General features: G+C 49.7%; 1 protein-coding gene across 11 annotated transcripts in view; it reads left to right on the forward strand.

Moving 5' to 3' along the window:
* The window catches only part of NRXN2 (neurexin 2), a 119094-nt gene that overhangs the window by 32050 nt on the left and 72582 nt on the right, over positions 1–14462 (forward strand). For 4 of the 11 annotated variants that reach the window (XM_064287853.1, XM_064287847.1, XM_064287849.1 and 1 more), the window contains exon 6: positions 8350–8394. The exons of 3 other annotated variants lie outside the window; for them this stretch is intronic. In XM_064287853.1, the coding sequence (XP_064143923.1) occupies positions 8350–8394 (45 nt within the window). The remainder of the gene's footprint in view (positions 1–8349; positions 8395–14462) is intronic. 4 more of the 11 variants (XM_064287848.1, XM_064287854.1, XM_064287851.1 and 1 more) reach the window with 1 other exon arrangement.

Raw genomic sequence — 14462 nt, forward strand, 5'->3', positions numbered from 1 at the left:
TCTTCGTCACCCTCCCCTTCCTCCTATCCAGCAGTTCATTGGTGGTGGCTCAGGATTCTGGCTGACCTCCCTGTCTTCTCACCTGTTCTTACTCAACACCGTGGAGTGATGATCTAATGGGGATTCCTCATTTCGTGCCTCCCCTCGGCTGTGAACACGGTGACGAATCTGCTGCTCCTTTCCCAGCCCACTGTTTCTTGGGCTTCTGCTGATGGACCTATTCTGAGTGCGCCTTGTGATCTGAGTGGGGGGATGCTTGGTGGGGGCACTCCTGCCCAAAGCAGTGCCCTCTCTTCATGTCACACCGTTCCCTTGCCCGCTCAGAGGGCTGGCAGTAGTGTCACTACAGTTGGGGCAAACTCAAGTATGCCATGTACGTTTGTGGTACTTCCAGAGGCCACATCTGTTTTATTGGGGAGGGAGTTGGCTTTTGGTGCTTCTTGCTGTCTTTCCTTCCCCAGGAACAACACTGTCATTTGGTCTTGCGTTTGGCAAAGCATCGCAAGCCCTGAGTCCCTGTCCATGTGTCATTTGGCTAACACATGTATTGTGGATGCAGTGCTGGGTGCCATGGGGGATTCTGAAGACGTGGTCCCTGCCCTCCCAGCACTTAGGCTCTCGAGGAGACAGAGGCGTATGTAAGAGCAAACAGAGCAAAGCCATCCCGGTGCCAACTGAGTATCCACCCGTTGCCGTCAAGCCAGCTTTGACTCATGGCTACCCCATGTGTGTAAGAGTAGAACTGTGCTCCATAGGGTTTTTTTTTTTTAATTTATTTATTGTTGTTGAGAATATACACAGCAAAACATGCACCAGCTCAACAGTTTCTACATGTACAGTTCAGTGACACTGACTACATTCTTTGAGCTGTGCAACCATTCTCATCCTCCTTTTTTGAGTTGTTCCTCCCCGTTGCCATAAACTCACTGCTTCCTAAATTTCCTATCTAATCTTTCGAGCTGCTCTTGTCAATTTGATCCCATATAGATAGTTCTTAAAAGAGTGTAATGCTCAAGGCAGACATTTTTCACTAGTTAAGCTAAAGACTGTTGCTTGGTTTTAAGAAGACTTCAGGGGATATTTTTGGCTTAAGGTTTACAGATTATCTTGGGGCAATAGTTTCAGGGGTTCATCCAGCCTCCATGGCTCCAGAAAGTCTAAAGTCCGTGAGAATTTGAAATTCTGTGCTGCACTGCCCCCTTTTGATCAGGATTCTTCTATGGAATCTTTGATCAAAGTGTTCAGTAACGATAGCCAGGTACCATCCAGTTCTTCTGGTCTCATGGCAAAGGAGACCACTGTACGTGGATGCAGTTAGCCACACATTCCATATCCTCCTCCTATTCCTGATTTTCCTTCCTTCTTTGTTGCTCCAGGTAAATAGACAATTGTTGTGCCTTGGAGGGCTTCTTGAGAGCTTTTAAGACCCCAGGCACCATGCAACAAACTAGGAGGTAGACCAGAAGCACTAAACACATTATTAGGACAATTAACTGGGATGTCTCATGAAACCATGATCTTAAACCTCCAAACTGCTCCACAGGGTTTTTAATGGCTGATATTTTAGAATAGGTCACCAGGCCTTTCTTCCAAGGTACCTCTGGTTGGACTCAAACCTCCAACCTTTTGGTTAACAGCCTGAGTACCTTAACCATTTGTAGTACCCGGGAAGTGTATGCCCTAAAGATTCTAGGAACTCGAGAAGTACCAGAGGAGGGAAAGGTCTGTGGCTGGGGAAGTGGGAAAAGCCACACAGAGGGGAGGCTGGGTCAGACCAGCCAGCAGCACTGAGTGTGGGTAGTGATGGGTGACAGACTCTTCCCAGAGCTCGCAGAGTCGTGGGCCCAAGGTGGTAACTGATGGAAACCACCTCCCTCTGCTTTGTTCTAGCCAATGGATCACAGCAGAGTCAGGCCAGGTTGACCCAAAAAGCAGATCCCCAGGGTCAAAGACGGTACAGCCCCAGGTCTGTAGCTGAGTGCCTTCTTTACAAGGGGCTTTGATGGGAACTTATTGGGCTCTAGCCTCTGCCAAAAGTGTGAAGGGTAGGATACCGTGTGTTGCAGCCCTCTGGGGTTATGGTGAAGGAGCATGGGTGGCAGGGAGCAGTCAGCCCACAGGGACATGCTCTGTCGTATTGCCCTGGCTCAGGGTCTGGCCTGTGGCCGAGTGCATCCTCCTTAGGCTTCTAGGAGTAATTTATTGAGTTCTCTTGTCTTTAGGGGGGCAGTGGTAGATCTGTGCTAGAATTCTTGCCTTCCACGCGGGAGACCCAGGTTCGATTTTTGGCCAATACACCCCAAGTGCAGCCATCACTTCTGGTCCGTCCCTGGCGGCTTGCACGTTGCTATGATGCTGAACAGGTTTCAGCAGAACTTCTACGCTGAAATGGACTAGGAAGAAAGGTCTGGTGATCTGCTTCTAATGATCGGCCAATGAAAACTCTGTGGATTACAATGGTTCAGTCTACAGCCGATCGTGGGAAGGGAACAGGACCAGGGCAGCCTTTGGCTCTGTTGTGCATGGGGCTACCATGAGCCGGAGGCTGACTCGAAGGCAGCAAACAATAACAAGTTGTCTCTAGAGTAATGGTTCTCAACTAGGGGAGACTGTGCCCTCCAGAGACATTTGGAAATATCCAGAGGCATTTTTGGTTGTCACGACTGGCACTTGCTGCCGGCATCTAGTGGGTAGATGCCAGGGATGCTGCTAAACATCCCATAATGCATAGGACAGCCCCCACAACAAAGAAATTTCCAGTCGAAAGAGCCAATAGTACCGAGGTGGAGAAGCCCTGTTCTAGAGGGAGAGAGTTACCCTCAGGCAGGTTTACACAGTTGACACCCTGGGTGTAGGAAGGTCTTTTCTCACCTGTGGACCCCACTCTGTTTTCCCCAGATGACTAGAAAGGCAGGGAGATGCCTCCTGGGGGAGGGCCTCCCTGTCCTGTCTCTGTAGCCTTCGTGGTGGGTCGAAAGCTCCAAAGGCTGGAGGCAGGCAGGATTTTTCCCTCTTTTCCCCCTGAACTAAGTAATTGGCCTCAGAATCATCAAGAGACTGTAAGAAAATAGCAGTGAAGGCCAGAAACGGCACCTCGCTGTCTCTTCTCCTGCCCTTCCAACCTGGCCCTTGAGGCCACTGTGACCGTCGGAGTCTCTCAGGGGATCTTTGTGGGAATGATAACCTCCGAGGATTCCCTGAGACCTATTTTTAATCCTGGGCCCACTTGCCTCCCCACTGCCTTCTGCCACCGTGCAGACAGTGCAGACTCGCTTTATCCTTAGTCAGCACCGAATTGGGAAGACCAGCTGGCTACCAGAGCCTCACTGGGGCTCGCTTCTGCCAGCTCTGATGCTGTCAGCCTGGAGGATGGAGCCCAGTTGCCTGATTGGGCGCTTAGGACCCCTCCCACTGTCCTTCTCAGCCCTTCTTCCTGGCCTGTTACCACGTACTGTCTTGGGGATAACTGGGCTCTCCATGCCCATCCATGGGACTTTCTAGCTCCTCCCATTGTTCGCACAGTTCTCCCCTGGAGACCATTCACTCACCTTCCTTTCTGCCTGGTGATATCCCAGAGCTGGGGTTTAAGTCGTACAGACTGTGTTCAAATCCTAGCCCTTCCCCTAGCTGTTTGAGTGACTTTGGCCATGTTATATAGCCTCTCTGAGTTTTAGCGTCTCATCTGCAAAGTGACAAGAAGCTTTTAGAAAATTTTAATTGTCATAAATATATATGCGAGGAGTCCCTGAGTGTCATAAATGGTCAAGTGCTCGGCTACTAGCCGAAAGGTGGGTGGTTCGAACCCACCCAGAGGCGCCTGGGAAGACAGGCCTGGTGATCTACTTCTGAAAGGTCACGGCCTTGAAAACCCTATAGAGCGGTTCTACTCTGCACACCTGGGGTCACCATCAGTTGGAATCCACTTGACAGTAACTAACCGCAGCAACAAATATATACGTAACAAAACACTTGCCATCTCAACAGTCTTCACGTGTCCATTCCAGTGACATTAACTTGTGTTCATCATGTTATTCAACCGTCCCCTTTATCCATCTCCACATTTTTCTGCCACCCTTAACAGAAGCTCAGTGTCCCCTATGCATTGAGTCTTCCTTTCCCCCACCTGCCTCTCCCTGGTAACTAATCAACTTTGGTCTCTATACACTTCCCCGTTCCAGATATTTCATATAGGTGGAACCATACAGTATTTGTTCTTTTGTGACTGACTTATTCCACCCAACAACAAGCCTTTTGATGACTACCTGAGGGAACGCCATCAAGCGCTCAGCACTGTGCCTGGCTGGTGTGAGCCCTGCAGGGCTGGCTCTTGCTGCTGTCGTTACCAGTAGTATTGTTGGTTGTTAATCCTTCAGGGCCAGCTTAAATGCCAGCTTCTTCAGGAAGCTTCCTTGATCTGTCCCTCTAGCCAGTCTCCCTCTTTTCTCTGTCCTTGGAGCCCTTGGAGATGCTTGCTTTAGACCTAGCACCATTCTGTCTGTGTTGTCAACATTTGTGTTTCTTATTTCTGATTCTACTTGGGAAGCTCCTTGAGGACTTAATAGCAGCAACTATTGAGTGTTTTTAGTTTTCTAGTTTTTCTGGTTCTTTTGGGCTCTTTCTTGGACAGATTGGACTAATGGTCCAATTTGTGAGACTTGAGCCCTGAGGACCTGACAGATCTATTTGATACAAGCACTGAACTACCTTTTGTCCTCCTGGGAAAAAACTCCTGTTTGTCCTCCAAGACCAGAAGAATGCCTCCCCCACTCTCCCTTCTGAATCTCCTCAGGACTCTGCCTGTCTGTTACAGCATTTCTCAGGTGAGCTGTAACGTTTCTCCTCCCCCCGCCACCGCGTTCAAGCACAGGGACCAGGTCTCATTTCTCTTTTTGTATCTCACTTCATTTTTATAATAGTTCTTTGAGGTGAGGTAGGATCTATTAGTCTCATTTTACTGATGAGGAGAGACAGACTCAGCAGGTTAAAGGACTTGCCTTAGAACTACACAGGGTGGGGACTCTAGAGACAGGGGCAGGAGAAGCTGGCTTATAGCTTAAACCAAAAAAACCAAACCTGTTGCCGTCGCGTCGATTCCAACTCATAGCGACCCTATAGGACAGAGTAGAACTGCCCCATAGAGTTTCCAAGGAGCACCTGGAGGATTCAAACTGCTGACCCTTCGGTTAGCAGCCTTAGCTCTTAGCCACTACGCCACCAGGATTTCTGGCTTATAGCTTAGGGAAGAGTAAAGGAACTTGCTCTGTAGCCAGTTCTCCAGAATGTCATCTGGTTGACCAATTAGCTGTTAGGAAGCGGTGGAATTGGAAGTCTGTCTGACTTCAAAGCCACTCCATTTCTCTTCCACCCTGGGAGGGTCTGGTTAGTGTCATTGATGTAAAATGCTAAGGAGAGGCTATAGTTCATCATGTGGTTTTGTCACTCTTAGAAGTTCCCAATATATTTTACACTACAGAAGTTCCCAAATCTTGAAACCATTTGAATGTTCTGTTTTTTTCTCTGAGTAGACCGGGGCCCCTCTTTTCATTGTCTTGAACTTCTCTTACCCAAGTTCCACAGAGTTTGCCTTTATCCTCCTTTGTTGTATAAACCTCTTTCTCAGCTTTCTTGAGGGGCTGGAGGTCAAGGTGGAGATGGGGTATAGTTTTATCCAAGGTCCTTGACCATGGCAAGTTACCATCTGCTATAATGACTGACTTCTCCCCTGTATAGCTTTAACCTCCTCTATCATCACACGTAGCCATTCTCGTGCTCCTAGACTTCAGGAGCTCTCTGGCCATTTCTGTGAGTGCAGAAAAAGCTGCCATTGCTCATTTGGTTAGTCCGAAGCCTTAGCTCACCAGAGCTGGGCACTTGAGGAGGCACAGGCTGCCATGTACCCCTTCTGTGTGTCCCAGGTCTTGAGGAATGGGTTACAGCGGAAGCTCCACTGTAGCACCTGGCACACTTGGCCTCTAAGGCATGGTCACGGGGATTGGGCCCTGAATCCCCTGTCCCTGGGCCTAGAGGGGCCCCGTCTCATCCACTTCAACTCTGTCATTTTCCGAGGAAGCCTGGGTCACTTCGCAAATTAGCAGAAGGCCCAAGCTTTGAACTCACATCTCTTCCAACGCAACCGGTGTGTGTTGTACCTTCAGTGCCCTTTTCCTGCCTTGTTCAACTGGCACAACGATACCAGGCAACTCTTCCCTTCTTGAGTGCAATTGGTTCAGCTGCCTTGGAGCTAATTGTTCTTTGCTCTGACTAGTTGACTTCTCCATTTCAGGCCAGTCCTACTAGCTAGAAGCGCTGGTCTCTTCCCACCTGTCATCCATCCCCTTGCTCCAGTCACTGTACCTGTGACTAGAGTCTTCTCTTCCTGCTATGTAAACTGCCTCCACATCACTAATAATTAATATTGGTTGTTCAGCACATCTTCTAGCTGCTAAATATTGAATTCTGTTATTTTTAATTATACCAGGCCTTTATTAATTGTCTTACTGAATTAGTGCTGTGCCCACTGGTTATAATAACTTCTAACAAATGGATCTGTCCCCAGAATACCTCTTGTTGTCTCAATCACATTCCTAGGTGTGTACTTTCGTATTTCATGGGCATCAAGCAATAGTGTCCTTTCTTTTCTGATACTTCAAGTGAGGCTGCCTTCATCTCTTTGACATCTCCTCCCCCAAAGAGCAGGGTACTTTTGAAGGTGGTGGTTGCTGCAGCCTTTGGCAATGAGAAGAGGAAATGAGCTTAGAACCACACAGAGGTGGGGGCTTTAGAGATGGGGGTAGGAGAAGCTGGTTTATAGCTCAGGAGGAATAAGAGATTTTAGAGGTAGGTGGGCCTCTGTGTTTCTTTTGCTGGTGTGTGGGGGGTGGGTTTCTGATGCTGGCTGTGGGGTGGAGGCTCAGGGGTCTCTGGGTGTGCCTGGAAGGAGGTTGAGATGTTGGCATAGCCTTGCCAATCCTTGCAGGGGTGGTGGTAGTGGGGCACTTAGTTGCGAGAGGGATGGCGGCCCAAGGAGAATAAAGGACTGGGGGCAGGTAGCACTGTTAGAAGAGCCAGAAGGACTTGTTGGAAAATGTGGGCTCAGAAAAAGGTTGGGCAGGAAGGAGACCTAGTCAACTCTGGGTGGGAGAGTGGGAGGAGGGCCTGGGGTGAGTGGCTATAATGTAAGAGTGAACTCTCTGCCAGCCCACAGACGGCAAGGTTTCTTTTCTCTGTTCTGGTGGCGACTCACTCTCTCCCTTTCTCAAGGAAGAGAAGCAGAATCAAAAGAGAGGAACTTCCCCTCCCCCATCCGCTCCCTGGATCTATTTGCCTCTCCCTATCCTCAGGAAAGCAGACACCCATTTCCCCTCCAATGCTCTTTGGGAACCCTTTCCTGCTGCCTTCCAATAAAACTGCCTCTTACACTTGCCAGTCCTTTGATTTGCTAGTGGTGTTGGCCATTTTCTCCCAGCCTGAGAGCCAACTGGCCTATCGTCAACCAGTTAACCTATTAACCCAACATGGTCACTGATCAGCCAGTTGGCCAGCACCAACTTGCTCTGTAGCCAGTTCTCCGGAAAGGCATCTGGTTGACCAGTTAGCCAACAAACCCATTGGTCCATTCCCTGAGTCAATAGTCCATTCCTTTCTCACACCCCTTGTTCCCTTCCCTTCCTTACCCCCAGCTCTCTAACATTTCAGCTGATAGGACTTACTAATCCTGCATAATTGGGTCTGCTTTTTAACCCCCTGCCTTCCCTCTCTCACCCTCTGTTGGAAAACCCCGTTGCCAACTCTGTGTGTTACTAACACGCTTATAACCCAGGGGGCCAAGGGATGGGGCAGGGACAGGTGGGGAAAGGTATGAGTGAAAAACCGAACTAACCTTTCTGTCTCATCTGCGGAATGTCGGCCATCTTTAAGTCTTTGCTTTCCTGGTCCGGTTCTTTTGTTGTTTCCTTCTCTACTAACAGAGGTTTCTAACTGTTCCCCCTTCTCTACAGACGGGTCTTCCTTCTGGGAGGGAATGGGGGGGAGGAACCCAGAGGAGGGGTGGGGGAGGGACTGGGAGAAGAAGGGGTTTAATTTTGTGTGTGTGTTTTATTTCTCCCTCCCATTATAATTTAAGTTTTTTTTTTTTTTTTTCTAAAACAAAAAACTTTAGCTGCACCTGAGGTGGGGGGTGTCTGAACAAACAACCAAATATCTATGGGTGTATATTTCTCCTCCTTCCTTGAGTTTCACAGTTGGTCATTTTATTTTTCTTTTCTTTTCGTTCTGTTCTTTTGTTGTTGTCTTCGTTGTTTTTATGTTTATTTTTGACCCCCCCCTCCCCTCCCCATATCTCCGGTGAAGCACGCAGGGATTGGACACGCTATGGTAAACAAACTGCATTATCTGGTAGATATCACTCTAATTGTCTTACCGTTTGGTTTGCCGTGGGTTTTTTTAACTGTTCAATTCTCCCTTTTTTGTTTCCTTTCCCTTTTGGTTTTGGTTGTTTCGCTCTTCCAATTTTTTTTTTTTTTTTTGCGTCCTGGACAATCTTTAAATTTTGCTTCTCTCTCTTTTAATTTTCCTCTTTCCTTTTTTTTTTTTTTTTTTTTTGGTCCAAACTCAAATCCAAAAGACAAATGGCAATCAAGGAATTTGGCCTGTCCTGCCCTCATCCCTGATTCCTGAATTCTGATTCCTGGCCAGAGAGATCTGGGACAGGCCTGTGCTCATCGGCTCTGGTCAGGCCAACCCTGTGCCAGGCTGCTTATTTCTCTTGCTTTCTTTTGTTCCTTTTTTCCCCCCTTCCCTTGTTTTTTCTCTTTGGTTTCTTTTTTTTCTTGGTCTCCTGAAAATCCATGGAAAACACCATCCCATGACATGCTATGCCTCTGCTCACTGTCAGCTCCCAGATGGGCCCCTCAGCTTAGGGGAGAGGGCTGGGGGTGAGACCGCCAGTGGCAGCTAGCTGGGTAGGGTCCCCAGGGGGGATGACCTCGAAACGGGGCTCTGTGGAGATGAAGACCTGCCTTGGGTCTGTCCAGACCTCATTCAAATCACAAGCTGACACCAGTTTCAGGGGCTGCCCTATGCTGGCTGCCAGAGGAAAGGTGACACCCCCCTCCCTTCTCACCCTTGAGGGTTCCTGGTTCTGTTGCCCCCACATTTTGCATGGCATGAATGGTCTTTTTCCCCACCAGGGATAGTGTCCAGTGTCCCCCAAACTGCTCCACTGCTCTGACTAACACTGTGTCTCACACTGTCTCCCTCCCTTCACCCTCCCACCAACCCCTGCCTATGGCATGTCCCCTGGGGCGGGTGGGGTCGCCTTCCTTCCTGGGAGGGAGCCAGAGGAAGAGGCCTGGCAGGGCTGAGTTGGGGAAGTCTTGTCCTGGCAGGGCTGAGTTGGGGAAGCCTTGTTGCCAAGCTCCTCCGGTTGGTTGGGTGCCGTCCGTGAGCCTGGTGTGGGTGTCTGTGTCAGTGCAGCTGGTGTGTGTCGGTGTGTGGGTGCGACTGTGTGTAAATGTTGGTGTGACATTTAGGGGATGTTGGTGGGAAACCGTACTGTGTGTCTGAGAGACTGCTGGTGACTCTATGTATACAAACAGGGCTGTGAACTGGGGGAGGGGTGCCTGTGTGTTCTGGGGCCTGGTGAGGACTCTGCCCCTGGTGGATGGGGGCGGTAAGGGGGACTGGGGAGGACCTGGGTGCTGGCCCTGAAGCCTGGGGGCTGTGGTGAGGGGAGGGTAGGGGGGCTGGGGAGGAGCTGAGGGCTGGCCCTGAGGTCTGGGGGCTCTGGTGAGGGGGGTGCATAGAGGAGGCTGCGGAAGAGCAGAGGGGCGGCCTTGGAAGTCTGGGAGCCCTGGTGAATTGGGGGAGGGGGCAGGGAGGAGCTGGGGGCTAGCCCTGAGGTCTGGGGGTCCTGGTGAATTGGGGGAGGGGTGGGGAGGAGCTGGGGGCTGGTCCTGAGGTCTGGGGGTCCTGGTGAATTGGGGGAGGGGTGGGGAGGAGCTGGGGGCTGGCCCTGAGGTCTAGGGGTCCTGGTGAGCAGGGCCGGGGGAGAAGCTGTGGCTGCCGGCAGTGTGTGCCTGCAAGCCCTGCTGTGTGCCATCCCCTGGGATTCCCTCAGTCCTGGATCTGCCGCAGCAGCGGGTTAGTCATTGCCTATTAATAACACAGAGTGATTGAGCACCAGGCTGGGGACCCTGCAGATGGACGTGTCTGCTCCCGTGGGGATGGTGCTGCTTGGGGCAGCTGCCTGGCCTCCCAGCCTCCCAGGTCTGCATGGCTGCCTGCTGGCTGGTCAGGAGGGAAGCATGGTAGGTGGGGCTCCAAATCTGGGGGGCTCCTCAACTTCCCACGAGGCTTTACCTCTGAGGCAACGTCTGGCCTTTCCTGGGACTTCAGCAGGTCCATGTTATCCTGTGTCCCCAGTGACCTGTGGTAGCCATCTTGTTTGTCCTTGAGCTAGTGCCCATGGCCAAGGCCATCTAGCCCTCCTCAATCCCAGACCTGGTCTGGCCACTCCTAGTCCTCAAAGTGTTCACGTGGCACAGTGGGTTATCCCAGCACCAACACTCCATGGACTCTATTCTAACAGCAGCTTCTACTAGGAATTAGCTGGCCCACTGTGCCCAGGCCAGACCACTGAGTCCCTGTCCAGGGCTGGACATTTGGTGTTCTTTCCTATGAGCGTCACTGCACAGCTGGCCTGTAACTTTGGGGGCAGGGGAAGGCCAGATAAACCCACGTGGTACATACCAAGCACCAAACCTATGTGGTCCTAACAGACTTTCTTTTTTAGTCCCAGTTCAGCTAATGATTGACTGGTGGGCTGGGACCCCAAAGCTCTGTTTCCTAATCTGCCAAATGGGCTGATAATACATCTGCTTATTTTATGAGACCAGTGTGAAGATCAAGTAGGGTGATGGAAGTGAGAGCATCTGTCCTCCGTAAAGGGGATTATACTTCTATTAAGCATTACAAAATGCTGATTATCTCAGCTTTTGCAGTGCGAGGATGTTTTTAAAAAGAAGTGATTCCCTTCCTGTAGCAAACCCTGGAGAATACGGCATCTCTGGCCCCACAGAGACCCTCTTACCCTCTCTTCTTAGGAATCGGTCCCAAACTAGCTGCATAAAACCCCAGAATGCTGCAGAAATTGGGCTGAGGAGAAAGACGAATGGTAGAATGACTTGGTTAAGTTTGGTGATGCAGACAACCCTGTTCTGTTTCAGCCCAGGTCGGAAAAGTACTGGAGACATTCCAAGTCTCAAAGGCCCCTCCTGTCCTTTGGGAGCAATCACAGCTTGATGACCAGACTTGGGTGCCTCTCGGTGGCCCGAGTGTCCTTGTAAACCCACGTAAACCTGGTCCTTGTTCTAGGGGTCAGTTCTTTGAGGCTAGGACTGGAGTCAGAGAACGGGGCACTGACAGAGATGGGGTTCACTGTGTTCCCATTTCCAGGCATCCCTCAGACATGCTTCATTTAGCTTGGTACTGAGTTTTACTAAATCACTTATCGGGGTTCTTTTCTTGCTAGCTGGCCATTTCTTTTTGAGGGGTGGGGGGATTATAGACAAGAAAGGGCCAACCAGTGGAGAGGTTTGGGCTAGATGTGATCAGGCTGATAGAACGTTTCTTGTAAAAATAACAATAGTTTCTTGTACATAAACTGGGCGTCTTTGGCTCTTTGAATCAGCTTTCACGTTTTGAATATCATTTAATCTTGTATGCCTGGATGGCAGGCAGCTGGCAGAGATTACTCCCAGGAAAAGATGGGAAACCCAGGCCCAGGGCAAGTTGCTTGCCTGAGACCACAGAGCCAGCTATGGAGAGTTCAGCATTTTTACTTCAGTTATCTCCTTTGATCCTCAAGGGAAACCTGGAAGAAGTGGAAATGACTTATGTCGTTACATTCCTTTGACAGATGAGAGCCAGAGAGGGAAAATGAGATTGTTCTGGAAAATGGTAAAGGCTAAAGGGGAACCCAGGATATCTGACCTGAAGTCTTTCCCCTCTCTTCCTAAAACCAGACCAAACCCATTGCTGTCGAGTCTATTCCAATTCATAGCAACCCTGTAGGACAGAGCAGAACTGCCCAGTAGGGTTTCCAAGGCTGTAATCTTTAAGGAAGCCGGTTGCCAGATCTTTCTCCTGTGGAGTGGCTGGTGGGTTAGAACCACTGATCTTTGGGTTAGTAGCCCAGTGCTTAACCACTCTGCCCCCAGGGCTCCTTCCTATATTCCTAGACTTTATCAAATCCAGATTTCAAGATTCACCTGTAGGGCTAAATGATTAGCAAGTTCATTCTCTTGTATGTTGTTCCAGCTTGTCTCTCAGTGGCGTCACTAGGGAGGTGACATTGCCAGAGGGGGTGACACCAAAATGACTGTCTATAAAATTTTGTGCAGTGTTTCTGCAGAAATGTATTCTTTTTTAATAAAACTACCATGTAGCTAGTTATAACAACAAAAACATTTTTCATAAGCCTAGCTTAACGTATCAATACACCTACAAGGCTAAAACTCTATGCTCATTTACTTTTTGAACTTTCTAATGCACTCAGGTCAGAGTTGTCATTACTGACCAGTTACAATAACGCTTTGAATCACATGGTTTTGTCTGCACGCAATACAAGCACGCACTGTTGTTTTCATTGCTGCCCGTGTTTCTACAGTCTCTGATTTTGTCAAACTTTTTGGTGTTTTAGCTACAATATTGTGGTAATTAATATTTGTGAACCTTTATCAATAAATCTTTTTTTTTTTTTTTCTGAGAACGAAGTGGTAATTAAAGGGAAAATCAAACCCACTGCTGTCGAGTCGATTCTGACTCATAACGATCCTATAGGTCGGAGTAGAACTGACACATAGAGTTTCCAAGGAGCACCTGGTGGATTTGAACTGCCAACTTTTTGGTTAGCAGCTGTAGCACTTAATCACTACTCCACCAGGGTTTCCAATTAAAGGGAAAGAAAAATAAAAAAAGGGCTCTGCTCAGTTACTAATAATGTAATTCAATGTAGAAAGATTTTACAAAACAATTTTGTTGTTAGTATTTATAAAAAAAATTAATCTAAGACATATTACATTTAAGCAATTTATGACTATATTTATCACACATTATTCTATGATTATAATTGATAATAAGCATTACTAAGGATTCTGTATGGCCTGGTCTAGGAGGAGTTTCATGGAGGGGGGGTTGACACCATGAGTTACTGAACTGGGTGACACCAACCCTAGTGAGGTCATTGTCATCTGTCTCTTTAGCTTCTCTCCCCCACACCAAACAGGTAGCTAAACTAAACACTTACCGGGACAGCATTACCTTACTCAGCCTTGAATACCTTCAATTCCCCTCTGTCTTCGCCCCTGTCCCACCCCACCTCAATCCTGAGGAGATAGCAGGAGCTTTCTCCTTACCTAGCTGTTCTTAGCCACTTTTGGCTTGTGGATCCTTTGAGAATTTGATGACAGCAGTGGACTCTCAGAGGGAAAAAAAATGACCATTGATGCCATTTTGCATTCAATGTCAAGGGCTTCATGAATCCCAGAGCCCACCCAGCTCTCCACAAGTTAAAAACGCCTGCCCTCAATCTTATTCTCTCCAGAGTAAGTTCCTCTCCCAAGGAGGCCAATGACCCAGTGACCATAGCACGGAACTGAGAAAAGCTCCAGGCACTGCCAGCAGGGTACTTCCCCTCTTCCTCAGCCTTTTTCCCAGACATTTGGGCATGGGGTGCCCATGTGGGGATGTCTGTGGCCAGGACCTGGTTTCACTGCCGAAGGGGAGGGGAGGCGATCAGAGCAGAGCAGGAGAGAAGAGGGGCTGGCAGGGGGCACTGAGAGCCCACCCAGGTGTAGGCTGCCCCTTCCGGCCACCTCCAGCCACTGTCCCTGCCCTTGAGGAGTGGAGCGGAGTGGAGCCTGGGTGGTGGGCTCTGCTGTTCTCAGCTCTTTCCCCTTTTGCTTGGCTGGACGCGACCCCCTGGGCCCAGAGCTGCGGTGTTCATTCCTCTCGCTGTACCCGGCACCCACACAGGGCTCCCTTGTCCGTGTTGTGGGCTCAGCGGGGGGTTGGGTGCAGAGTCTGCTCTGTCTCGGGTTCTAGCCATGGTCCTGATAAGGGAGAGGTTGCTGCTTGGAAGTGAGACAGTCCAGCTGCCGTTGAGGCTGTGGTCCCCTGTGTGTGGCAGCATTTGAGTGTGTGCAGTGTGTCTGGGCTGATGATCTGTGTCAATCGGTGGTTGGAGTGAGCCTGCAGGTCACCCTCTGTAAGGAAGGTCAGAGTCTAATGTTCCTTCCCTTTCTTTCTAACCCAGAGATGTCCCTGGCCTAGTGGGCTCTCCTCTCTCCTCTGTTGGAAGGAAGCGCCTCCCTCGACCTGGCTCTTGGCCTCCATCTCTGCTCCTCCCTGTCACCCCCGCCCGCCCAGCATGCCTCTCCTGTGCCTGCGGCTGCTTCCTCTTC

This window comes from Loxodonta africana, chromosome 7, assembly GCF_030014295.1.
Source record: "Loxodonta africana isolate mLoxAfr1 chromosome 7, mLoxAfr1.hap2, whole genome shotgun sequence".
Lineage (NCBI taxonomy): Eukaryota > Metazoa > Chordata > Mammalia > Proboscidea > Elephantidae > Loxodonta > Loxodonta africana.